The sequence below is a fragment of the Erigeron canadensis genome, chromosome 1 (assembly GCF_010389155.1).
Source record: "Erigeron canadensis isolate Cc75 chromosome 1, C_canadensis_v1, whole genome shotgun sequence".
NCBI lineage: Eukaryota > Viridiplantae > Streptophyta > Magnoliopsida > Asterales > Asteraceae > Erigeron > Erigeron canadensis.
The window spans coordinates 38,164,366-38,190,255 of record NC_057761.1 but is presented as its reverse complement, the minus strand read 5'-3'; the positions used below and the strand labels follow the sequence as shown (position 1 = coordinate 38,190,255).

General features: G+C 34.1%; 2 protein-coding genes and 1 long non-coding RNA gene across 3 annotated transcripts; 2 read left to right on the top strand and 1 right to left on the bottom strand.

The window, feature by feature from the left end:
• Positions 1–9,039: 9,039 nt before the first annotated feature.
• On the bottom strand, positions 9,040–9,785 carry LOC122599785. The gene is made up of 3 exons (XR_006323947.1): positions 9,734–9,785; positions 9,515–9,639; positions 9,040–9,126 (listed from the first exon to the last, which is right to left on the bottom strand). It is a non-coding gene; the product is annotated as an uncharacterized LOC122599785 (long non-coding RNA).
• A 3,765-nt stretch (positions 9,786–13,550) lies between these two features.
• Positions 13,551–14,735, top strand: LOC122591852 (glutathione S-transferase T3-like). The gene is made up of 2 exons (XM_043764083.1): positions 13,551–13,934; positions 14,189–14,735. The coding sequence occupies exons 1-2, from the start codon at positions 13,551–13,553 to the stop codon at positions 14,531–14,533; spliced, it is 729 nt and encodes a 242-aa protein (XP_043620018.1). The 3' UTR covers positions 14,534–14,735.
• Positions 14,736–19,021: 4,286 nt separating this feature from the next.
• Positions 19,022–25,862, top strand: LOC122582308 (importin beta-like SAD2). Its single transcript, XM_043754682.1, has 21 exons — positions 19,022–19,232; positions 19,340–19,475; positions 20,140–20,227; positions 20,311–20,460; positions 20,582–20,744; positions 20,890–21,074; positions 21,159–21,332; positions 21,426–21,571; positions 21,654–21,777; positions 21,853–22,033; positions 22,212–22,413; positions 22,493–22,611; positions 22,711–22,909; positions 23,374–23,505; positions 23,618–23,721; positions 23,805–23,984; positions 24,060–24,199; positions 24,591–24,730; positions 24,832–24,953; positions 25,116–25,233; positions 25,352–25,862. Exons 1-21 carry the CDS (start codon positions 19,143–19,145, stop codon positions 25,513–25,515), a joined length of 3,057 nt encoding a protein of 1,018 aa, XP_043610617.1. The 5' UTR covers positions 19,022–19,142; the 3' UTR covers positions 25,516–25,862.
• Positions 25,863–25,890: the final 28 nt, after the last annotated feature.

Here is a 25,890-nt window from a genome sequence, read left to right as displayed (position 1 = left end):
TGTGCTCGCGTGCATTTCTTTTATTTATGCCTTATACGTAGGGGTAATGCATACTGGTATTGGCACGATATTGATGTCTGGGCCTAACCTTTGGCCTGGATTGTATCAGACATACGTATGAAAAACCAACTCTCGGTGATGATACAAGGTGTGTGACTATTAGACTAGGATATATTTTATACTATTATTAATTATTGAAACATTGACCCGTATCGGCAACATGGTTAATTGGTATTATATTTCTCGTTATACTTTTTAGTTTTTGATACACCCATAATAAATACATATTTTGTATCAAAGTATAAAATAATTACATCACTAAACTTGTTATATGCAAGAATTTGGTACTATAACTTCAATTTCATATCAACATATTTAAAATTTTACTCATAATTAATGGTGTTATTCCATCTCTATCACCTATTTATTTAATATGAACACTTACATACATGATACACTAGTTCATATTGAAAATTTTCTCCAACGTGTTCGCCCTACTCTTATTTACTTAAGCTTAGTGGGTTTTTGTTTTAATAAATAATAATCAAATCATCATAATTAAGTAATTTGTTGAATGTAGTTGAGAATTTGATATTTATCGGTTGTGATATGTATATGATTGGGCTTAAAGGTGCACATTACACTTGAAAGAGTTAAAAGATATTACCTTCTTTAATAAAGGAAGTGGATGTGAATAGTAATTATTTTGTTTTCATCTGCATTTTCAGTTTAAATAAAACATATGTCAATATATGCTTAAAGCTTCAGATTAGTTGGTTGGTATTTGACTCCCCCCCTTGTCAATTTTGAACTTTTAGTTCCTTTATTTTTACACCCACATAATTTTCATATATAACCTTGGAGTTTTATATTTAAACAGATTCATATTTATACTTTTGCCCCTTATTGTTTCATTTGATTTTATTTGAAACTAATTTAAGTAACATGATTTTATTTAAACATTATCATTTCTAAAATAAAAAAACCTTTTTTTTTTTAATTTTTTGTTTTTAGATTTTACTTTTGGGGTTTGTTAAACATTTATTTTTTGTGTAATAGTATGAATTTTAATACTTTCTGTTGATTCTTATTATTTTCTTTTGACTTTTGAGTTTATTTTATCAACATTTTTTCCTTCTTATTATTCTTTTGAGTGACATAAACATGATGGTGTATTGGTACATTGCTACTTTTTTTCTTCTTTTTAGACCCTTAACATATCTCATGGAATGACATTATTTTGTAACTTTTTGTACTATAAGTTTATACTTCATAAAATTTAGATATGAATTGTAACTTATGTTTTTTTTTACAATTATTTTATACATTTAGTCTTAAACTTTTGTTTAGCTTTTTGCTTTTTTGGCTTGTATTTGACAATTTTGTTTATACTTTGTAACATTATCTTTTTTGTAGCATTTTTTTTCAACATTATGTCTCAATTAATATTCCATTTGTATATTTACAGTTTTTAAAATTTTTTGCTTTCTACAATATTTTTAATAAACTTTTTATTATTTTTTTTGTAAAGTTTTGTATCGCATATATGTGATTTATAGAGGAAAGAGAAAAAAAATGATTGGTTGAGATTTGAGGAAAGAGAAAGGATATTAGGTAAATATAGAATTGATATATGAGCATTTTGAGAAAGTAAATGTTGAAACTTAAAATGTAAACATGATAGATCTGCTTTATTATATAGTATAAAATAGTCTGTTAAATGTCAATTTTTAACATTTACTCTATCTCTATCGCCTATTTATTTAATATGAACACTTACATACATACATGATACACTAGTTGATATGAATTGAAGTTATAGTATCGGCGACATATAACTTATGAAAAACCAACTTTTTGTTATGATACAGGTGTGTGACTGTGGCATACCGCATACAATGTGTACCCAGTATCGACGACTTGGTTAATTGGTATTATATTTCTCGTTATACTTTTTAGTTCTTAATACACCCAAAATAAATACATATTTTGTAACAAAGTATAAAATACGAGTAAGTACATCACTAAACTTGTTATATGCAAGAATTTGGTACTATACTTCACTTTCGTATCAACACATTTATTAGTGAATAAACATCTATCCAAAATCTCATCATCAAAAATCTTAAATTTCCCAAATGTAAAATGGCAATCAAACTCAACCCCAGGCCTACAAAATCGCACGATTATCTTCTTGATCCTCCAGCATAGGTGTTGCTATTGTCGAAGCTGAGAGCGATCTTGAAAGAGATGTATGTTTGACGGGAATTTTGTCATAAGTTGGTGTTGACGTGGTTAGTCTTGTATAATAATCGGAAGTTTGTATGTTTTCGGATCATTGATAACAAAGAGATGAGCTGAAAACAAAGTTGAAGGAGATGCTTCATAAGAAGTCTGACTCTTTAACTCTGGGCCAGAGGAATAAAGTAATCTCTTTTTAGCTGACATATTTTGACACTTGATGGCTAATGCATGCACATACTACATCTATGACTATATCTGTGTATAGGTTCAACTTGGAGTGCCTGGGTGGAAAGAGAGGTATGGGTACTAAAAGGATAAATTTTCTGCTAAGTCTTTTGAATGAAAAAACGCTACTCTCCCCATGAATGGTCTGAGAATACGAATCTATGATATATGCAATTCAAAAAATTAAAATAAAAAAATTGATATCTATGTTTTTCCACAGGTTTTAAGATGATTATTAGCAGCTTTCCCAGTTGCAAGATCTTGACTGCTAAATCTCATTACACCCAAATTCCTACTCATATTATGAGTCCAAGTAAATTCTTTTAAAGAAAATTGATGCAGTGACTTTTATCCAACAGGTGTATTTGGTGTTGCACCATATTAAATACCCTTGTTGCTACCATTTTTGTGTAATGAAATCTTATAATTACTTTCTGAGCTGTTTTCAAATTTTGAAGTGGACATGAATGGGAAGCGATTTGCCTGGCAGGCATGTTTCCTTTGTATTACTATCCCATTTGATTTTTGCCTTGATATAAATCTGTTTGTGCTGGGTTTTCAATTGATTTATCTACACTCTTATACAGTCCATATGCTTTTTTTTTTTTTGCTTTAGCTACACTCTTCTTTGCTTATCTCTTGGCTTCGCAGTACCTCTCTCTTGCCTAAGACTGCTCTTCTCGTGTCCCAATCCAGCTTTTGATAAGCTCTTTAAAGCAACTCTGCTTTATCATGACCTTGGTCTAGACCTTTTTGTTGATCCACCAAGATTCCCTACCTACATTACTTTGCCTTCTAGTGCCTCTGGCTACCCCTAGTACTTCCTTACCCGCCTCGCTCATGCCATTTGCCAGGTATATCCACAACCTCTCAGCTTCCATGTACGAACCGTCTTGAATCTCTCTTGTGAACCTCATGCTAATCGTTGACCTAAACCTTCGCTATATTGATTGCTCGTCTGCTCAACAGCAAATCTGGGACCAATAGTCTATGTTGGGAGTAGCAATCCTCTCTAGGGGAGACCTTGCGATCTTTGCATATGCTAAAGTCGCATTTACGCACCAGGAAGTAGTCGATCTAATGTTATGAAATCCACTCTAGTAATAGTTGAGTATCTCTCTTCCGAAAGAAAGAGTTCGCAACAATCAAGTTGTGTGCAGTAGCAAACTCCTTAAGAGTGTGTCCGTCTTCATTCCTTTCTCCAAACCTGAACCCTTATGTGTACCTGGTAACCACCTACCTCTAATCTTATACACTCGTTTTAAGTCTCCTCCTAAAACTAGTCATTGGTGGAAACCAAGGGACTCTTACGAGCCCTTGGATCAACAATCATCAATGGTGAAGATCAAAATATAACTTACATATGGAAGGGTATATCCGTCCATTTCCTCGGATATTTATCTCCGATCTTCCTTCGTCATCTCCGGCAACGCCGGCGTAATATCCGATGAATCAAGTTTCGTTTTTCGATGGATACGGTAGGAGCGTCGCCATTAAGGAATTATCTAAAGGGATTGTAACTGGACGCACCGGAAATTGTTTGGATTTGATAAGCGGCGATCCAAGAGATGGTGATTGTTGGATACAATACGGGCTACGCCCTCACTGTCGACATCACCAGAATAGGAGAAAGAGAGAACACGACTATGTGTCCGTGTGTTGGTGGTGGTGGGAGATGATGGTGGTGTGGTGGTCACCAGAGGACGGAACTTGGGAGTAGATGACTGTGTGTGTGTGTGTGTGTGTGTGGTGATTGAAGGGGCTTGTTGATTACAAAATAAATCGCTGAAAAACCATCAACAGTGACGGGCTTGTTGATTACAAGATATAAATGAAAAGAAAACAAAGAGTTGCAAGAAAGTAATGTTTGTGGGCAGCAACAAGAAGGCAGTATACAGAAGTATGAATATACTACAACACGACTCAGGTACTCAAAACAAACAGAGAGAAATTTCTAACCGGAACTGTAATGAAATAAGATCATCCTGTAGATTGAAGGGGATCCCTAGAACAGAGCTGCAGAAGACAAGGTCATTTTACAAAAACAAGTAAATTCTTGCCTTAAAATTACCTGAACCAATCTTACCAACAAGTAGAAGTGACTACCCACCTACATGAAGCATCTGCATCACCAATAGTGAAACTCAGAAAAGCAGCAGACAGAATTTTTTGAGTCACAAGCTTCAAAAATTAGACACGTTGACATAAAAACAGAATAAATGTCCACAACAGAAGAACCTTGATCAACAGATCACAGTCAATCTACTATCAATGATCAAAAAGATGAGAATATAGCAACTAACCAACACTGCCACATAAAGTACTTAATAATCCATTATTAATTTAATGCAAACCACAAAAATCTAACCCAGCTCTGTCCATGATAATCAGATTCACGAAAGTACTTCATCATCCCATTCCGTTTAAGAACTCTGCAAGACCAAGCCACTTCCTAGAAAACTAAAATATAGATATGATGGACACGAAAGAAGAAACCACCTTAACCTATCATAAATGGGCTTTGCAGAAAGTTTGTTTGGGCAAATCAGCTGGTTTGGCCTCAATTACCTCATCATCTCATTACCTATGACTCTATGAGAACTCTAAAAGACCAAGTCGCTTCCCATAAAACATGAATGACTCACATGAAACCAGCTTCATGATAACTATCTCTTAACTGGGTTTCACAATAATTCTATTCCCTGAACAAAACTCTACAAGGAAAAGTCATTTAATACAAACTAAGTGAAATATCACAAAATAGAAATAATGCATTATTAACACTGTGTGACTTTTGACCCATTTACTGTTATCTAAATCTTTCAATGACTCACTCAAGATAAACATGATCCATTGATAAATAATAGGGTCAGGTTTTGCTAGATCTGCATGTGTTTGCTTATGTTAGATATAATAGTTTCAAAAAAAATCTATACTATCTATATAAACAAACTATCCCTCCCCCAATTTAACTTCTACCTTTAAAATACCGGATATACCCCTTTACATTTTGAACTTCCTCCACTTACACACCCAATTTACCTATTATACCCCTAAAATTTTCAAACATCACGATGCAAAACATCAGACAAAATAAACACACAACTCTATATAAACAAACTGCCCCTCCCCCAATTTAACTTCTACCTTTACAATACTGAATACCCCTTTACATTCTGAATTTCCTCCACTTACACGCCCAATTGACCTATTATACCCCTAAAATTTTCAAACATCACGATGCAAAACATCAGACAAAGTAAACACACAACCACTACTCGCCGCTACCGCCGCCACCGCCACCACAACCAATCCCCGTCGCACGCCATCACTACCCGTCACCGCCGCCGCTATTATATCGCTACCATCGCCTCCAACACCGCCATACGTCACCGCCGCATCACGCGGATACCATTCTATTATTCAATAACACATACTACACACCTTTAAAAGACACTAACCTCAAGTTTTAAACGGTGACAGATGAGTTTCATAGGCTATACTCACCACCGTCCTACAAAAGAAAACCAACTTGTCACATAAGTACATAACCCATCATGTAATTCTAGAAGCGAAAGATATCCCAAATAGAAGGCCAAGTATATAGCCTAGAAAATCAGCCAACATAGGCCCATACTAATGAATTAGTTATTTTGGGTCCATTACCGCCAATCTGCTCCAAATATCAAAAGGAAGAGAAAACAGAAACTAATCAACAGGAAGAGAAATAGAAACTAAGTAACACTACCACATGTCCACATAAAGAATGTATGGAGAACAAAGAGATATGAACACGTGAACATCAGTACCATTAAACAAAACAGTTGAAAATGAAAATAATAGCTATATGCCTATATCCAAAAGTCATTGTTAAAAACAAAACAAATTTTAGGGGGAAAAAATTCCAGAACACACTACCCAAATCTTGTCATGATAATCAAAACATCAAGTACTTCATAATCACATTCCATTTAAGAACTCTTGAAAACTAAGTCACTTCCAAGGGACAATTAGAAAACTATTAAAATGAAACGATATATGCAAGAGATCAAATACAAACATGGATGATGCGTACCAGACCGATTAAAACAGGAAAAAAAAAAAAAGAAGCCGAAGCAAGCCGGCTATTGATAATCTGGATACAGCTCCAGTAGCTCCCTATTCTGGATTAAAGCTCTAGTAGCCCCTAGGTCCTTAGAACAATGATAAAAGTCTCCACCCTTAAAAACCATGGCCTAATGGCCTTATTTAAACTAAACAATACTTAACCTAACTTATTCACCATATCACTAATAATAAGAATACTAACTAATAATGATAATTATCACTTAACCCCCCAGACTTCTGACTTCTTTCTGCTGTATGCGGCCCAACCCACTTCACCTCTTGATTATCAATGAACTAAATTAGAAAAGATAAACCCACCTGACAGCAATTTACTATCATGATTGGACTTTGCGGAATTTTTTATGAGAAAATAGCCCAGCATGTCCCCTAAGCCATTCCATGATAATCTCAGATCATCGATTACTTCATCATGCACTCTCTCTAAGAACTCTAAAACACCAAGTACTTCCCAGAAAAAAGGAAAATGCTATAGAACAGAAACAATGTACATGAAAATGAACAGAGAAACTAAATATTTGACCGGACTATATAACCCAGACCATGAAATCATATCATGCTGCAGGGCAGCATTCCCAAATAATGAACTGCGGAAGACAAAGTCAATTAACATATAAATAGGAAAATGACATTAAAGCCAATAGATTGACCAAATATGAAAAGAAAGTAAAGCAAAAAAATTAAGTTCATACCCATGCATGAACTTGTGAACTCCAATTTAGACCACAGCTACTGCAGAAACCAAAACAAAGTAAAACGACTTAACTATATGAGTTTAGAAATGACAACTAGGCCATAAATCACAGTACTTTTAAAGTAATGGTAGTCACATTGTATGTATCTCTCTATAAAGATAAAACCTTGACTTTATAAGTTAACCTTTAACAAAACTTATCATCAAAGCGCAAAGACTACCCGCCTACATGGAGGTACTGTCACCAACAACCAAATTGAAAAAAGGAGTAGACTTTCTATATAAACCAAAGCTAATTGATCAACGAACAATAATGCAGCAGTTTGGAATAAAGATATTAACCATTCAAAGTCATGTAAAACACAGAGAAGCAAATAATTCCTAACCACACAATCCAAACTCGCGCCAGGGTAATCAGATATCATCCCATTCCCTCTATAAACTCCAAAAGACCAAGTCAGGTCCTAGAAGTAAGTAGAAAACTATAAAACACAAGTGATGCATATTACGACAGATTTAAACACATGGACAGCGTTACAAAGGATGGGCCAATTTAAGTGCAATTTACTACCAGAATTGTGCTGGATGGATTTTGTTCGAGCAAATAGAAAACTATAAAACGAAAACAATGCATATAAATATGAACAGAAGAGCTAAAATGAACAGACAAAATCAATTTAGTTGCAATTTACGCTCATAAATGGGCGATACCGGAATTTTGTTTGAGCAAATAGTCCAATAGTTCCTTAGCCACTCTCAGAACAGAACTGTTTTTAACAAAAAAAAAAAGGAGAATACCATAAAATAGAAACATGTTTGGCATGATTACCAGCTTCCTACTAATACTTTATGCTTCCCACTTGTGGAGAAGGGGTGTGCATGTGTGTGTGTGTGTGTGTGTCAGAGAGAGAGAGAGATTAAAAGCAATGAGATGAGATAACAAACATAGTTCATAACCATGCATGGACTTGCGAACTCCAATTTAGACCACAGCTACTGCGGAAACCAAAACAAAGTAAAACCAATAAACGATATGAGTGGAGAAATGATAACTAGGCCATGAGATACTCTACTTCTAAGTAATAATAGTCACATTCTAAGAATCAATAGAAAGATAAAACCTTGACTTCATCCTTAACCAATCTACCATCCAATCGCATGACTACCCACCTACATGGAGGTACTATGTCACCAGTAGTCGAACCCGAAAAAGGGATATAGCTTCTGTATGTACCAAAGGTAATTGATCAACGAACAATTAATGCAGCAGTTGGAAATGAAGATTTTAACTATTCAAAGTCATGTAAAACAATGGAAATATATAATTCCTGACCTCACAGACCAACTCGGGCCAAGGTCATCAGATTATCAAGTACTTCATCATCCCATTCTAGGGGTGACATAGGGTCAAAACCCGGCCCGTACCATCCCAGTAAAATCCAAAACCCGAAATCACGAAAGGGTAGACCTGGGGCTGGGTCAGGCTTAACCAGGTTCAGGCTCGGATTAACTAAGTTGGACAGAAAAAGGGCTTGGCTAGGCGTAGTAACATATTAACCTGCTATAAAAATTTGGGGTCCGCATACGGAACTCCTTTTCTGAAAATATGAAGCTACACACTATACAAGCATAATTACATCACTGCAGAGCTCATATATTGCAAAACTAGATATGGAAAGACTAAATATACTAAAACCGGCTAGAAAATACCAGAAGTAGCAAAGGAAGAAAGGCAGCTTACCTGCTAAAACTATGTAGATCTAATATGACCAATTCAACCAGCTAGAAAATATCCAGGAGATATCCTTGACATCCAATACACCAACCACAAAATTTTCCTAGAGAGAACACATGAATCTTCTGTTCATTACACAATGATAATGTTATCTAATGAAAAAGATGCTCGATTATGCAAAAGAAAGGTAAGAACGTTTCAACAAAATCCACTACTCTTTACTCTTTGGCTGATTTTCCTAGAAACTTCTTTTCATATATACATATATGTGTGTGTGTGTGCGCGCGCGCGCCCAAGCTTGGGTATAGAACCCCTCACATGCCATTTTTTTAAACCATAAAATTCATGGGGCCAAGTGATTTATTTATTTTACAACAAATATTAAAAAATTGATATGTGAGGAATCTATACCTAAGCTTGGGTACATGATAGCCACATATTCACATGCCATTTTTTTAAACAGTCACCTATCACAAAAGGGGATCACTTACCTATCACAAAAGGGGATCCTTGAGCAATCCACCATACCTATATGTCCAGTCATCAAGTCTTGTTTCAATTTTTGCCGTCAACTCTATTTTCAGGATCATCCAACGGAATCTAGACTGTTTATACCCTTCATATGAAACAGCAAACATAGAGGTTTCACATTCAAACTCTGCCAAGCCGTCCATAGTTTCCCATGTTACAAGTTGAAAAAGTCCATATACCTCGCATTAAATAAAACCAATTAAAACCCTTTTTGCCAGGCTGGAGCTTTATGATCAAGTAACTGCAAGAAATAACTGATTAACAGTGCGTGAAATCCATATTGTGGCCTAAATAACATGCCATACTAAGAAGATAAAAACTCTTCAGGTGTCTTATATAATAAGAAATTATCCATTTCCGGTCTATCTATTGAAACCAATTCCATATCCATGCTAATATAGAAAAGAAAGCACTTTATTAAATATTTAAGATTCGGTTAGTATTAAAATTAAATCTAGATGATATCGAACTGTTCATTTTTTTTGTCTATCTATAAAAACTTGATCCCATGTTCATGTGTATCTCTAGTCTAAATGTTGCAAGACATTATACTGACTACATATATACTTCCAGTAGGGGATTTCAAAAGCAATTGAAAAATTTACTAGCATATGTAACACAAACAATAAAACTGTCAAAATCACATTAAGCTGGGGAAATCAAAAGCAAATGCTATGCCCGCTACAAGAACAACCTACATACACATGATCAACCCTCATGTACAAGCCTCAAAGTACAGGAGAAGTTAAACATGTGTTCAGGTAGATATTCTGATGTGGATATACAAAAGCAATTTAAAATTTTAAAAAATATGTAACCCCACTGTTGAAAATATCAAAAAACACATGAAGCAAGAAAAGTAAAAGCTAAAGTAATCCTTGCTACAACAACCACCTGGATACAATCAATCAACCCTCAAGTACGATTGCAGGACAAAAGCTGAAACGGGTGATTAGGTGTTATAGCTGGGAGATACAAAAGCAATTCAAAATTTAAAAAAGAATATGTTACCCCATCATTAAAAACATCAAAAACACATAAAGCTGGGGAAGTCAAAAGCTAAAGCAATTCTCGCTACAACAACAACCTGAATACACATGATCAAACCCTCAAGCACAAGCCTCAAAGTACAAAAGCATTTGAAACCAGCGATTAGGAGTTATAGTAGTTGGAAAATACAAAAGCGATTGACAAGTTTAGAAACATATGTAACCCCGTCATTACAAAACATCAAAAACACATAAAGCTGGGGAAGTCAAAAGCTAAAGCAATTTTCACTACAACCACCACCTGAATACACATGATCCACCCTCAAGTACAAGCCTCAAAGTACAAGAGAATCTGAAACCAGTGATGAGGTGTTATCGTAGTTGGAAAATACTAAAGCGATTGACAAGTTTAGAAACATATGTAAGCCCCTCACTAAAAACATCAAAAACACATAAAGTTGGGGAAGTCAAAAGCTAAATCAATCCTTGGTACAACAACCACCTAAATACACACGATCAAACCCTCAAGTACAAGCCTCAAAGTACAAGAGAAGTTAAAACGAGTGATTATGTGTTATCGTAGTTGGGAAATATAGCAGCAATTGAAAGTTTTAAGGAAATGTGACCCCATTATTAAAAACATCAAAACCACAGAAATTGAGGACTTCAAAAGCTAAAGCAATCTCCCGCTAAAACAACAACCTAAATACACACACGATCAAACACCCAAAGTACAAGCCTCAAAGTACAAGAGCATTTAAAACGGGTGATTAGGTGTTATAGTAGTTAGAAAATACAAAAGCAGATGAAAATTTTAACACATGTAACCCCATTACTTAAAAACGTCAAAACCACATGAAGTCGGGGAGTTCAAAAGCTAGAGCAATCCCCGCTACACCAACAACCTAGATACACATGATCATACTTTCAAGTACAAGAGAATCTGAAACAAGTGTTTAGGTGTTCTTGTAGTTGGGGAATACCAAAGCAATTGAAAAGATTATAACATCTGTAAACCCATTAAGTAAAATATAGTATATTATCAAGAATACAATCCTTGCTACAACAACCTAGATACACAAGATGAACTTCGAAGTACTATTTTTTCAAATGAAAGATTTATAATCAAAATCTAAAGAAGAACCAGGAATACCCAGCAGCAAAGATCAAGTCAAAACATAATTTGTCCAAAACTTATAAACAATAAGACAGCCATTTGATAAGGATGATAGAAACCAGTATTATACGTAGTACCAGAGGACGAGGATGACACAAAGTTGTACACAAGATGTACACATTCTACAGGTTATGCCAAAATTTAACAAGGACACAAACCATGAGAAGGGACCAGGAACCTAGACTAAGAATTCACAAAACCACAAATCAGCGACAAGCACTTCTTGCACAATGATATAGTCCCAAATTTATTAGAATTTCATTTATTATTAAATCGGTTATCAAGCATTACTTAGACATGGGCCAACAGATTTCCTAACTGAAATCTAACAGACAAGTTGCAAATCGAATTTCATTTACTATTAATCGATATTTAGATCAGAAATATTACCTGATAATATTGGTTGAATCCAAAGTGCAAGAAATTAGTTGCCACCGCAAAGGCACCGTATAGAAACTGCAAGAAAACAAATTTTAAAAAAGAAAAAGAAAAAGAAAAAAGAATAATATAGTGCACACAAAGAATAACAGGGTACCCATTACATATTTAATGAAAAAATAAAGCTATGTGGTTCTGCCACCAATTTTAATAAAAGTTATGAGAAAAAGCCCTAATCTTGAATATAATGTATATTGATAAATCCCCTATGTCATTCTTTTGAGCCCTAAAACTATCATAACATAAATTTTTCACATTTAGCTTAAAGAAATTGGAAAAAAATATATAATGAAGAAGCTTTTGATTCTCATAAGAAACATAAATTCGATTTTTTAAAGAAAAAACATAGAGTAACATAACAAGAATGAAGAAATATGTGATGATTTTAATAATAAACCTAAATAACTTGTTTATCGAAAAAGAAAATTAAAGAAAAAAAACAGAAACCTTTTTTTACTTTTCGACAAGAAAACCCAATAATTATTACGAATTTAGAGAGAAGATGAAAAAGATTGTTAATGTTGTTAACAGGAGGGAGGGAAGGGTTTTGAATCGATCGGTAAATTATACACTAAGTATATATAGGTTTTTGAAGGTCGGTGTAATCATATCAAAAGAACGCGGTAAATATAACTTAACCCCTATTGTCCAATACCGCTTAAAAAACGAGTAACATGTTATCCTCTTTTAAGTTAAGACCGGTGGGAGTTGATGTGGGGTGAGGCACGGTGAACCCCGGCCCCGCGTGGGAACACCGCCGCCGGTGGGTCGGGGTGGGGAAGAGGGGAGCGGGTTTGGGGTGAGAACACTGAAGAGAGAGAAAACTGTGGGGGGCCCGCTTGAAGTCAAACAACCAACCAGCATGTGCCACGTGGACGTGGGACCTAGCTGACGGCTAGTTGTTGTTATCGTTTTTTTTTTTTTTAAATCTCACCCATCTTTCTTTTCACTATATATATCCAACGCCATTTTTAAACAACATTACACAACACAAACTTCAAATCCAAAAACCTCCACTTTTATAAAAAAAAAAACTTCTTCTTTATAAAAAATAAACACCCATTACCAATGGATCCAAAGAAAACCAAAAAAAATCCTTTCAACAAATCAAAATATCGCCTAAATGATCCACAAATGCATGCCAATTTTCATCCAAATCAATTCATGCCTCCACCAAATAATCCTCCTTCAAATCAATTTTATTCTCAATCATCTCAACCTCCTCCAAATCAATATTCTCAACCTCTTCCAAATCAATCTTATTCTAATCCATCACCATATCAATTTTCTCAACCTTCAACTCCATCCTCTTATTATCCACAACCGGCGTCTCCGCAAATGTTTGGCTACGGTTCAAGCCCATCTACGCAAACCAACGCCCATTTCTTAAACATGACTAGAATGAACGATTTTATTCCGATCGAGGAAGATGTTCATCAAGATGACGAAGAAGTTGAAATTGTAGCGGAAACCCAACAAGACGATGTTCAAAAAGATGATGACGTGCAAGAAGTCCAAGATTGCGGGAAAAAGACGAAGACAAAGCGTGAAAATTGGACGCCGGCACAAGAGGTTGCTTTGGCACAAGCTTGGGTTCAAATTTCCGAATGCAAAAAATATGGAAATGAACAAAAAGCGGATGGTTTTTGGCGTCGTGTACTTGAGCATTACACCACACTTGTCGGCCCGACCACACGGACCATTCATGGGTTAACGCCAAAGTGGAAACAAATGAACGCCACCATGGGTCTCTTCAACGGGCTATACAATCAAGCGGTACTCTTACTTATATAGTATTTGCTTAGTTTTTAGTAATTATATAGTTTTTTCATTAGTTTTTAATAATTATATAGTTTTTGCTTAATTATTAATAATTATATAGTTTTTGCTTAGTTTTTAGTAATTATATAGTTTTGTTCGTAGTTGTTAATAATTATATAGTTTTGTTCGTAGTTGTTAATAATTATTTAGTTTTGTTCGTAGTTGTTAATAATTATATAGTTTTGTAATATGGTATTCTTTTTTTGTAGAAACAAGCCAAGGGAAGCGGGTGCAACGACTTGGATATTATGAGAGTCGCTATGGCGGATTTCAAGACCCGCACCAAGAAGGAATTTCCTCACCACGCCGCATGGGATAATGTGAAGATACACGACAAATGGGCCGAGCAAGAATGTTTCCAAATATACCAAGACATGGGACCTTCACGTACCGACTCTTCAAAAAGGAAATCTGGAGAATATGAGACGGCCAGCACCGGGCACTTCATTCCCGACATGAATGAAGACCCAAACCCTCCATTGGAAGCGGCAGCAAAAAAAGGGGAAAAAGAAGGCATCCGCATCCGGATCCGCCTCTTCAACTGTGGCGGATGACATTAGCGAGTACGCCAAAAGGAAGACGAGATACTTGGATGAAAAACACGAGACGGATGAGAGGCGCGCAAGACAGCGGGACATCTTGTTTTTCACCAACTCGCATGCTCATATAACCGATCCCGTGATGTTGGAAATCGTTCTTAGCGAGAAACGCGAAATTGCCGCAAGACATGGATGGCAATGCCCTTTTTAGTTTCGTTCGTGTAATTTTTTTCATTCGAATAACTGTTGGACTTGTTTTTAGTTTCGTTGTTTTTTTTTTTCAAGTATTATTATGTATTTTTTTAATTATTAATGAATGTTTTTTTATGTTTTAAATTTATAGAGTAAAAATAAATGGAAATAAAAATGATGATTTGGAAATTAGGGTTGGGGTGAGTGGCGCCATAGTTTTGGGGTGAATTGGGGAAGTTTGAGGTGGAGGGTTTTTATTGGAAGATGGTGATGTGAAAATTTGGGGAATTTTGGGGTTGGGGAAACCACTCCCACCCCCCTAACCACTATGCTACCCGGTGATAGTAAGAGGTGGTGTTAGTAATGGTACTATTGATGGTGGTGGTGGTAGCGGTGTCTAGTGATGTAGGTTGATGCAATTGTGGTAGTGAAAATTTTTAAAGGATAAGGGCTTAAAGTGTTAATTATTAAAATAAAGATTTAGAATGTAAATTAATTCATTAAGATCAAATTTGGTATTTTATAAAAATTATTTTCATAGTAGGTGTTTATTAAAGACAATTTAGTAATCCTGTATGTAACTATTGTATAACCATTTCTAAAAATAAAGGGTATGATAATTATTATAAAAGAGTATAAATTAATATACTAATTACACTTTTAATGGCTGTTGTTACAAGAACAATTTATATTTGTCATTAAAAGGTCACCCAAATCCAATTTGATAGTTTTTACGGGTTAAACAATCCCTTTAAACATCCAACAACCTAAGGTCTCAATTTTTTAGATAGTAGGTTTAGTATTTGGATTCTGAACTAGGTATCATCATTATACAATTTGTATTCAAGTAACATCCTTATTAATTATATTGCATTAACCTTCACAACTTATTTTTACTAATAGGTTACAATTTTTTTTCTCTTTATTTACTAATAATTTGTATGTAAATGAACTAGACCCCAAAAATTCATCTCGCATAAGACTCTAAAACTTAATCTTATATAAGACCCCAAATAACTTAAATCGACACTGATTACACCATATAATCTTATAATAAAAAGTACAACTATATACACACAAAGTTGTTATTAACAAGAAAAATTATAAATCTTTATAAATATCTTTCTAAAAAGCTCTTAAAACCACCAAAATATAACTTGTGTATTTCATTAAAAAAAAATTCCCATTCGTCTCATGATTTTATCACATATGGTGATCTTATAATTAGCTGAATTAGTTAGAATGATATATCATTTTGTTATTGACAATACTCTTATCTTTAAAAACAAATTTAAACAAAATATATATAAATATAAATATAAATATGTATTTTTAAATTCAAACATTGTAGTCTAAGAGAATATAAAACTATACATTCAAACTTTTTTTTAATAAATTAGTGGTTTAAATAAATTAATAATCATTGAATTTTTCAAATTGATTTAGCTTATTTAACTTGCATTATCTATCTCAAAAGAATAAACTAGTTTAGTTATGATTATATTATACAAAGGATTTTAATCTTTTACTTAATCATCTTAAAAAACTTTAAATTATAAGATTTTAACATGTGGTAAAATAAAAATAAATAAGAGCAAAGTATGTAAAATTCACATTTCATATTTTAATGGTTTGGAAAAGTTTTAAGAAATCTGTTTAGAAGGATTTCATTTTCCATTCTATAACTATAAACTTTTGATAACTATAACTTATTGTGAATTTTAATTAGGCCGTCAACAAAACTTGAGTTAGAGCAATAAAATCGTAATTAATTAATTAACTAGCTAATTAACCCGAGTTTAACCCGGGCATATCAATCAAAGTTTTATAAAATCGCATTTTTGCCATCGAAGTTGTGATAGTCTAAGAGCACTCGTCTCCTCAAAATAGTATATCTTATAAGTTATAATTAGTTTATTAACTCGCATAATATGTGAATAATTAAAAATATTTTATGATAAAATTATTTAGACGATGAAACTTATAAAACAATGTATAATTTATTAGTGTTTTTTTCTATAAAAATTAAAAAATATGTATATCTAAAATTTTTTTTATAAAATAACAAAAACAAAAATGCAATAAATTTTAAGAATAAGAGTGTTTATGACATCATAAGTAAATTAAAAAACCAAACTTAATATTAAGAAATAATTTGGATGTGACAAATAAGCAATATTTATGAAATGATGATGTCACAACAACCTCTTTTATTTAATATAAAGATATAATTCACTTCTAATATAAATAAAAAAAAGTAAATAAAGATATACATAAAAACTTTAAAATCAAAAAACCATATAGTTTATTTTGCATTAGGTCATCCCCATTTATATATACGAGATTATTACCTATAAATGTAACTAACTATGACCAAATGTTTATGTTATGTAAAGATCTTGTAAAATGTCTATGTCATGTAATGAACTTTCAAATTCCGATTATTGTATGTATGTGACCAATCATAAACTTACATGTGGAAGGTTATATGGTTGTCACATATATCCAGGTACATCCAATAACTAAAATTTGAAAGTTCATTACATGACATAGACATTTTGTCATAGTTATTTACATTCATAGGTAATAATCTATATATATACCCAACCCAACTAATACTAATTTTTACACTCTTATCAACAACTCAACCAAACTATTTTTTTTAATACATTATAATGTTTTTTAATTAACTTTTTTTATTTCAAGTATTTTTTAATAAAAAAAAAACTTTTTATGAAAAATAATTTAATTTATCATAGAAAAATAAGAAATAATTATATTCCTAAAATATTTCACATTCATCAACATATAGTAAACAAAATCGACACCTCATTTTACAATCTTAAAATAAATAAGTGACCTCTCATTTGTTCTTCATTTTCTCTTACCAATCTTCCGTGGATTTTCAACTTGAGTTGCATCATACAGTTCTTTTACTTTTGCCCAAAGTGATGCTTTTTTTAATTTTTTTATTTTTTACCTTTGCCACAAATATTATTATAACTAGTCGTACACTATGCTTACATGAAAGCTATATCTCCAGTAGCATCCCACTTGTTGCCTCGTCGGTTTCCAATATTTTGTGAGGTTTGAGGGTTTTATGTGACGACAACTTGATTTGGAATTTGAAAAAAAAAGAAAATTGTTCATGATGTTGTGGATTCAAATAATCTTTTGTATCTTCAAGATTGAAAATATAATTTAGATTCATGGTAATAAGAAACTAAGATAGATTTGTAGTATAAGATAAAAAAAAAATATGGATCAAAAGAATTATAGCATGTAAATATCGTGATGTATAAAAAATAAAAACATTTGCGACTATAAAATAAGAAATTACTCTCGTGATGTATGAATTCGAAATCAATGAAACAACCACTTGCATATGTCGTGTAATACAGTGAGCATGCCACGTCCACTTGCTTATGCCACAAACATACGTCGGTATAACCACTTAGCTGGTTGCCTTTGTAATTTTTTAAGATTATCTTTTTACTTAATGGCCGACCGCCCATTACATTTTTTAGCTGATGATGATGGTCTTATAGTTTCTTTTTTATCCATGCTCATCTTTATTGCTTTATAAATAGTTAAAAACTCTTAACCCATAGTGAACCCCTAATTTTAAAAAGATTTATAAAAAATTATCTAATATATTCTCAATAAACTAATTTACATATAATTCTTTATTTTATTAGTTTACACGTTAAATTTTTATCTTTAATAATATAACAACTATCACTTTTATATCAATCACATATACATAAACTTACACCACTTAACATGTTGCCATAACCAATCAAACTACCACCATTGTCACCATCGTTGCATTGCACGTTTGGAAATCCCGCATAAGTTCCCGAATCTTCAAAAGTTTCGCGGGGGACGCAACGTCCAATTGTTCAATTCCCCAATGAAATCAACTATCTGTCTAAGTGCACTAGCAGACTTCTCTAGTTTTACTAACATTGTACCCGCGCGATGCGGCGGCGGTTTGATGGTGACGACGATTGACGGTGGTGACGGTGGCTGTGGTGGTGTTGTTCATGGTGAGTGCAACTGTGTAAGTAATTTGTGTAATTGTGATTGATGTAAAGTAATAGTAGATATATTTTAGAAGATAAATGATTAATGATGTAAATTAATTTATAAAAGGTAAAATGGTAATTTTTCATCTAACACTTTTATGAGAGAAAAAGTGATAATTATTATAAGATAGTATAGATAAAACAAAAACAAATAAATTGTTAAATTTTAAAGTATAAAAACACTGGAATCACTATATTACCCTTGGTCAGCACTTACAACTAGCAGCCAATGGACACTACTCAAAAACCCTAAAACATTCTTGATTAATGATTGCAATTTCCTAAAACCCTAATTATACCCACAAAATATAAGTCTCAAATTCTGAAATTGCAAGACAAAAATCATGGATCTTGCAAGTCTCTCTGCAGTTCTACAAGCAGCCCTTAGCCCCAATCCTGCTCAAAGAAAAGCTGCTGAAGACACCCTTAATCATGTATTTTCTTTATATATACATACATATATATTGTCATGACACAATTTACGATATATTTGGTTTTTTTTTTTGTATATAGTAAGAATTTTCTATATATTTATTTGCAGTATCAGTATGCTCCTCAGCATTTGTTGAGGCTGCTGCAAATCATTGTAGATGGAAATTGTGATATGGCTGTCAGACAGGTTGCTAGTATTCAATTTAAAAACTTTATAGCCAAAAACTGGTCACCTTTTAATCCAGGTATAGTAAGTATTGTAATTGTAATTGTAATACCCTTTTGAGTAAATTTTGGCATGATGATATTTCTTTTTACAGTAGTGAAAGCGTGAGACTAAAGGCGGTAAACCGGATGGGTTGGATAACGGGGCTAAAGTGAGTAATTTACAATATGGGTTGGGTTACATGACAATTAAGTAAATTTTCGGTTGAAGATAATTTTGTGCTTTTTTTTGGCAAAATGGCATGTTGGCTAACGGGTAACAACCTGTCATTTGTGGTACGGGTGGAAATGGTTCGGGTTGGGTACCCAAAACATGTTTTGTTCTTAGTGTGTAAAGTAGGATTACATAAGTTATATTGTTTCAATAATAGTCCAATGTTTCAATAAAATGATTTATGAGATTCTATTGATCAAAAGTACTGTTTGGGTCTGATTTGACCCATTTGAACTGTTTCTTTTCAGTTGTTTTTTACACATTTGACCCGTTTAAAACAAGACATAACCCAAATCAATCAGATCATAAATATGGGTTGAAACCGCCGCCTCTACTTGAGGCATATTCGGTACAATTACAAGAATACTCATAATGCATCCCTCGAGTTCAGACTTCAGAGCATGAGATGTACTTGGTATACATGATTGTATTAATATATATTTTAATCTTCTAATGTTTCTTATCCATAGAGGAACAATCAAAGATTCTGCCAAGTGATAAAGACTTGGTGCGGCAAAATATTCTTGTTTTTATAGCACAAGTTCCTCCATTGTTAAGGTTATAATAGTTCTTTTTAGTTATTTTGTCTCTGGCCTTTTGTTTTCCTTTACTCTTCATTGATGTTAAGTTTCCATTTACAGAGTACAACTGGGCGTATGTCTCAAGACAATTATACATGCCGATTATCCTGAGCAATGGCCAAGTCTTTTGCAGTGGGTCACACATAATTTGCAAGACCAGCAAGTCTACGGAGCTTTATTTGTGCTCAGGGTTCTTTCTAGAAAATATGAGTAAGTATCTATTTCGCTCAAGCATGTTCTTTTGTAGATCTTCAATGGAAATGTTAAATGATATTCGTTTGTTTGAGTTAATATAATTTTGACATGGTGCTACATTCTTTGCTATTTACAGGTTCAAGTCGGATGAGGAGAGGACCCCTGTCCATCACATGGTGGAGGAGACATTTCCTCATTTACTAAATATCTTCAACAAGCTTGTTCAGATAGAAAATCCATCTATAGACATAGCTGATATGATTAAACTCATTTGCAAGATATTCTGGTCTTCCATTTATGTAAGTTACCAATATGCTCTTCATTTGAAAGAATTTTTTTTTTTTTGGTGTGTTGAGTGACAATTTATAAACACATCAGAGATTACTACATATTTGGCTGTTGAAATATCTTTTTATAACCAAGTGTATTACTACCGTTGTGCAGCTGGAGATACCCAAGAAACTGTATGACCCAAATGCATTCAATGATTGGATGGTTCTTTTCTTAGTTATATTGGAGCGGCCTGTTCCAATAGAGGGCCAACCGGCTGATCCAGATCTTCGCAAGTCATGGGGCTGGTGGAAAGTAAAAAAGTGGACAGCCCATATACTAAATCGTCTCTACACTCGGTGAGTTATGGTCTAAGTTAAATTCAAGTATCTTTCTAAGACAGGGGATACATTGTAACATCTCAAAATCTGGCTGTTCCACAGGTTTGGAGATGTAAAACTGCAAGACCCAGAGAACAAAGCTTTTGCACAAAATTTTCAAAAAAATTATGCTGGAAAGATTTTAGAATGCCATGTAAACCTGTTGGAGGTGATTCGCGTTGGTGGCTATTTGCCTGATAGAGTTACCAACCTTATTTTGCAATACATGAGTACGAGGTACTTCCAATTTGTAACTACTTACATCTTTTCTAAGCATACTTCCGGCTATATACCTGACAGAGTTACAAACCTTAATTTTCTTCTCTGTAGTGTTTCAAAGACTACTATGTACAATCTACTTCAAGCAAGACTAGACGTTATTCTTTTTGAGATAATATTCCCATTGGTGTGTTTCAATGACAATGATCAGAAGCTATGGGAGGAAGATCCCCATGAATATGTCAGAAAGGGTTATGGTTAGTCTTCAGCACACGTGATTGTAATGTATGTCTAGGCTAGATGAGGTCCTAATCACCAAACATTGTTTTTTTGCTACAGATATAATCGAAGATCTATACAGTCCCAGGACTGCTGCAATAGACTTTGTTAGTGAGTTGGTGAGAAAACGTGGAAAAGAGAACCTTCAAAAGTTCATATTGTTTATCGTGGGGATTTTCAAGAGGTAATTCACTTTGAATAACATACATGATAAATTAGAATTGCAATTTTTTTATTTTATTTTTTTTGTTTTGATCAGATACGAGGATGCCCCAATTGAGTTTAAACCTTATCGGCAAAAGGATGGGGCTCTTCTTGCTATTGGCGCCCTATGTGATAAACTGAAACAGACTGAACCATATAAATCTGAGCTTGAACGTATGTTGGTGCAGCATGTTTTCCCGGAGTTCAGTAGTCCTGTAGGTCATCTCAGAGCAAAGGTAAGTTTCTTACTTCATTTCCCATCTTCTATAATCTTTCAATAAACGGTGATATACTTTCTGGTAAAGGCATGTATACATACATATACACATCTGATAAATAGGATGAATGATTCAAGTGATACTTGAGTTTCGATTATAATCTCATTTCCTATATTGTCACTCATTTCAATGTTAGGCTGCATGGGTCGCAGGACAATATGCACATATTGATTTCTCTGACCCTAATAATTTCCGCAAAGCACTACAATGTGTTGTTTCTGGGATGCGGGACCCTGAGCTGCCTGTTCGTATTGATTCTGTTTTTGCATTGCGTTCTTTTGTGGAAGCTTGCAAAGATCTAAGTGAAATTCGGCAGATACTTCCACAACTGCTTGACGGTATTATTCTGAGGAAAGGCATGGTGGTAACTTATTTATTTATGTCGTATAGTTGGTTAAATTTATCTCACACATGCAGAGTTTTTCAAGCTTATGGATGAAGTTGAAAACGAGGATCTGGTGTTTACTCTTGAGACTGTCGTTGACAAATTTGGAGAGGAGATGGCACCTTATGCTATTGGCTTATGCCAGAAGCTAGTAAGATATTAAGATTTATATATATGAAAAAATATATATGTAATGTGCTAGTTACTTTAATTTTATATTTTCCTCACTCTTACTTTTTGTTTTATACAGGGGGATGCATTTTGGAGGTGTATGAACACCCTTGAAGCTGATGATGACGCCGATGAACCTGGTGGTTTGGCAGCTGCTGGTTGTTTACGCGCCATTAGCACGATTCTCGAATCAGTCAGCAAACTTCCTCACCTTTTTGCTCATATTGAGCCAACAGTTCTTCCAATAATGCAGCGCATGCTTACCAGTGATGGCCAAGGTAGGTAATTTATCCAAATGATAAAGGTACCTTTGCTCTAAGTTAAGCTGTGATTTCAATGGATATATTTCAGTCAAGCTGAATAAATAGGTGATAAACTTTGTTCTGGTGTCTATTTTGCATTGCGTATTTTATTTGTGCTCACATATAGGCCCAGACTTTCAAAAAGTCTTCATGCAGGGTAATGAAGGCCTTCCAGCACCGCACTAGAATACAGATAACTTGAACAAAGTTACCAACATGTTAAACGGTCCAGATTATAAGAGATTAAGTATTTTGAAAATTGAGGTTTAGTTTGTCGTAAGTCTGAAAGTTATATACCTTTATATAGGCAAAAACGAATATGCTTACCCAAAACTGAATTTAAACCATGGTTGCTTTTTTATACAATTTGCCTGATATTTTTCTGTCAAAGTTGGTTTCCTGTTATTGTTTAACATTTGTAATCTCTGAATATTTTGCAGACGTATTTGAAGAAGTTTTAGAAATTGCTTCGTACATGACCTTTATATCCCCTTCAATATCTATGGGGATGTGGAGCCTTTGGCCATTACTCATGGGAGCTTTGGCGGATTGGGCTATTGATTTCTTTCCAAGTATGTCATTCTAGTTCCATATATTAACATCTCAACTTATTTATACATATAAATGAATAATCTTCACACATGTTTACTTTCTTTGGTTCTTTTGGATTTTGTTTCTGTGTAGATATTCTTGTCCCACTGGACAATTATATTTCCAGGGGAACGGCACATTATCTTGGATGCAAGGAGCCAGATTACCAGCAAAGTTTATGGAATATGCTTTCTAACGTATGTCACAATATCTATCTACCTATTTACCTAATTATTTCTTGTCTTATATTATTTGATCACTTTTTTGTCTGTGTTGCCAGGTATTGAATGATAAAAACTTAGAAGACCATGATGTCGAACCTGCACCTAAGCTTATTGAAGTCGTGTTCCAGAACTGCAAGGGCCAGGTGGATCATTGGGTTGAACCATATATTAGACTCACAGTTGAGCGGTTACGCAGAACTGAACAACCAGTCTTGAAATGTCTTCTGTTGCAAGTCGTAAGTAACATTGAGCTCTCTATGTTAGTGTGAGTTAAATGTTTCATGAATATTAATATTTGTATAAATTTGCAGATTGCTGATGCACTTTACTACAATGCATCTTTGACTCTCATGATACTGCAAAAGATCGGTGTAATCACAGAAATCTTCAATTTATGGTTTCAGATGTTGCAACAGACTAAAAAGAGTGGTTTGCGGGCTAATTTTAAGAGGTTATATTCCATATTTTGAAAAGCTGGTGTGTCCTTGGCTCCTTGCGGTGGAAAATTTGACCCATAACCTTGTGAATGGGTCCATTCGGTTATATTTATGGGCCAAAGCAATAAAATACTCCAAGGCTAGTCTAAATGAGCATTGAAAATTGTTCAGAGTGTGTGTATAAATCTTCCTAGTCATTTTATATACAACATTGGTTATCATTTGATTATTCTCATTTTATTGTCATATATCACACACTCATTGATTTAGGCCTACCCAACCCAGTCAGATCCGTACCAGAATACCCTTTCCAACTGTGGAGCCAACCTATCCGATCCACCCATATTACTACTTCTATTGGCTTTTGCATATTTAACCCCTTTTTGATGTTTCATTATATTGCAGAGAACATGATAAGAAGGTTTGCTGCTTGGGATTGACATCTCTGCTTCCACTTCCTGCAGGACAGTTGCCAGAGGAGGCCTTAGATCGTATTTTTAAGGCAACTCTTGAGCTGCTTGTTGCCTACAAGGATCAAGTAGCAGGTTTCTTTATGAATTATTTTTATGCATGTAAATTCTGTTCCTTGCTGTTGTCATGATAATGTATTTGATTTTTTATGTTCATACATGTTTAAATTGCACAGAAGCTGAAAAGGAAAAGCCTGAAGATGACAATGATGATGACATGGATGATGATGATGATGATGACGACAACGACGACGACGAGGAAGCTGATAGTTCGAGACTTCAGAAATTGGCTTCCCAGGTTTGTGGTTTCTGGATTTTTTAATGCTGGGGAAGAACTAATCGTAAGTTTGACTGGAGAGAGTTAAACAATAGACTTTTTCCTTGAGTCAAAAATACCTAAAATACTCGCTATCCTAAATTCTGATAACAAAATGGTGATGATTTTACAAATTCTTTTCAGGAGAATACATTTCATTCAGACGATGATGACTCTGATGACGACTCGAGTGATGATGAAGAATTGCAGTCACCTATTGATGAGGTGGATCCCTTTGTTTTCTTTGTGGATACTATAAAAGGTAGCGTGCATATACCTGTTAACTCATTATAGACTTCATAGTGTCCCAACCAGAAAAATGTACTCATTTTTAGTGACAAGAATTTAATTTTCCATTTCTTCAATTTTTGAATGTGCAGTTTTGCAAGCATGTGATCCAGTGAGGTTCCAAAATCTCACGGCGAGGCTCGACATCAATTACCAAACACTTGCAACTGGTGTTGCTCAGCATGCTGAGCAAAGAAGAGTAGAAATTGAGAAGGAGAAGCTGGAAAGTGTGACAGTTGCAGCAGCTGCCTCTTGATATTTAATACTGCTGTTCAAAATTTATTTATTTTGTCCGCGATTTGGTTACATCATTCTTTTGCCAGTGGTGCGTAACCCCTGGCGTTTTTTTGAAGAACGCTACAAAAAGAGCATGAGTTTTGTGATGGAGGTTGAATAATGGTTACATGAGTTTCTTTTTTGCACATTGTTTTTGTATGGGCAAGTGGTCCTGTTTAGGATTAGAAAATGATGATTGTGGAGTTGAGGTCTATGTATAACACAGGTTTTGATTGGCAATTGATTTTGGTTTCGTTGTTTTTGAACAATGAATATTCCCATATATTACTAAATCAGTCAATATTAAGAATTGCCGTTTTTACATTATTTGGTGTGTGAACCTTCATTATTGCAG

Bases quoted from the DNA above. Each gene is read 5' to 3' on its own strand.
- LOC122591852 (XM_043764083.1), top strand. From the start codon at position 13,551: ATGACTAGAATGAACGATTTTATTCCGATCGAGGAAGATGTTCATCAA. The intron at 13,935-14,188 runs GTACTCTTACTT...CTTTTTTTGTAG, and splicing joins ACGGGCTATACAATCAAGCG to AAACAAGCCAAGGGAAGCGG.
- LOC122582308 (XM_043754682.1), top strand. From the start codon at position 19,143: ATGGATCTTGCAAGTCTCTCTGCAGTTCTACAAGCAGCCCTTAGCCCC. The intron at 22,414-22,492 runs GTATTATTCTGA...TCACACATGCAG, and splicing joins ACTTCCACAACTGCTTGACG to AGTTTTTCAAGCTTATGGAT. The intron at 24,200-24,590 runs GTTATATTCCAT...ATTATATTGCAG, and splicing joins TTGCGGGCTAATTTTAAGAG to AGAACATGATAAGAAGGTTT.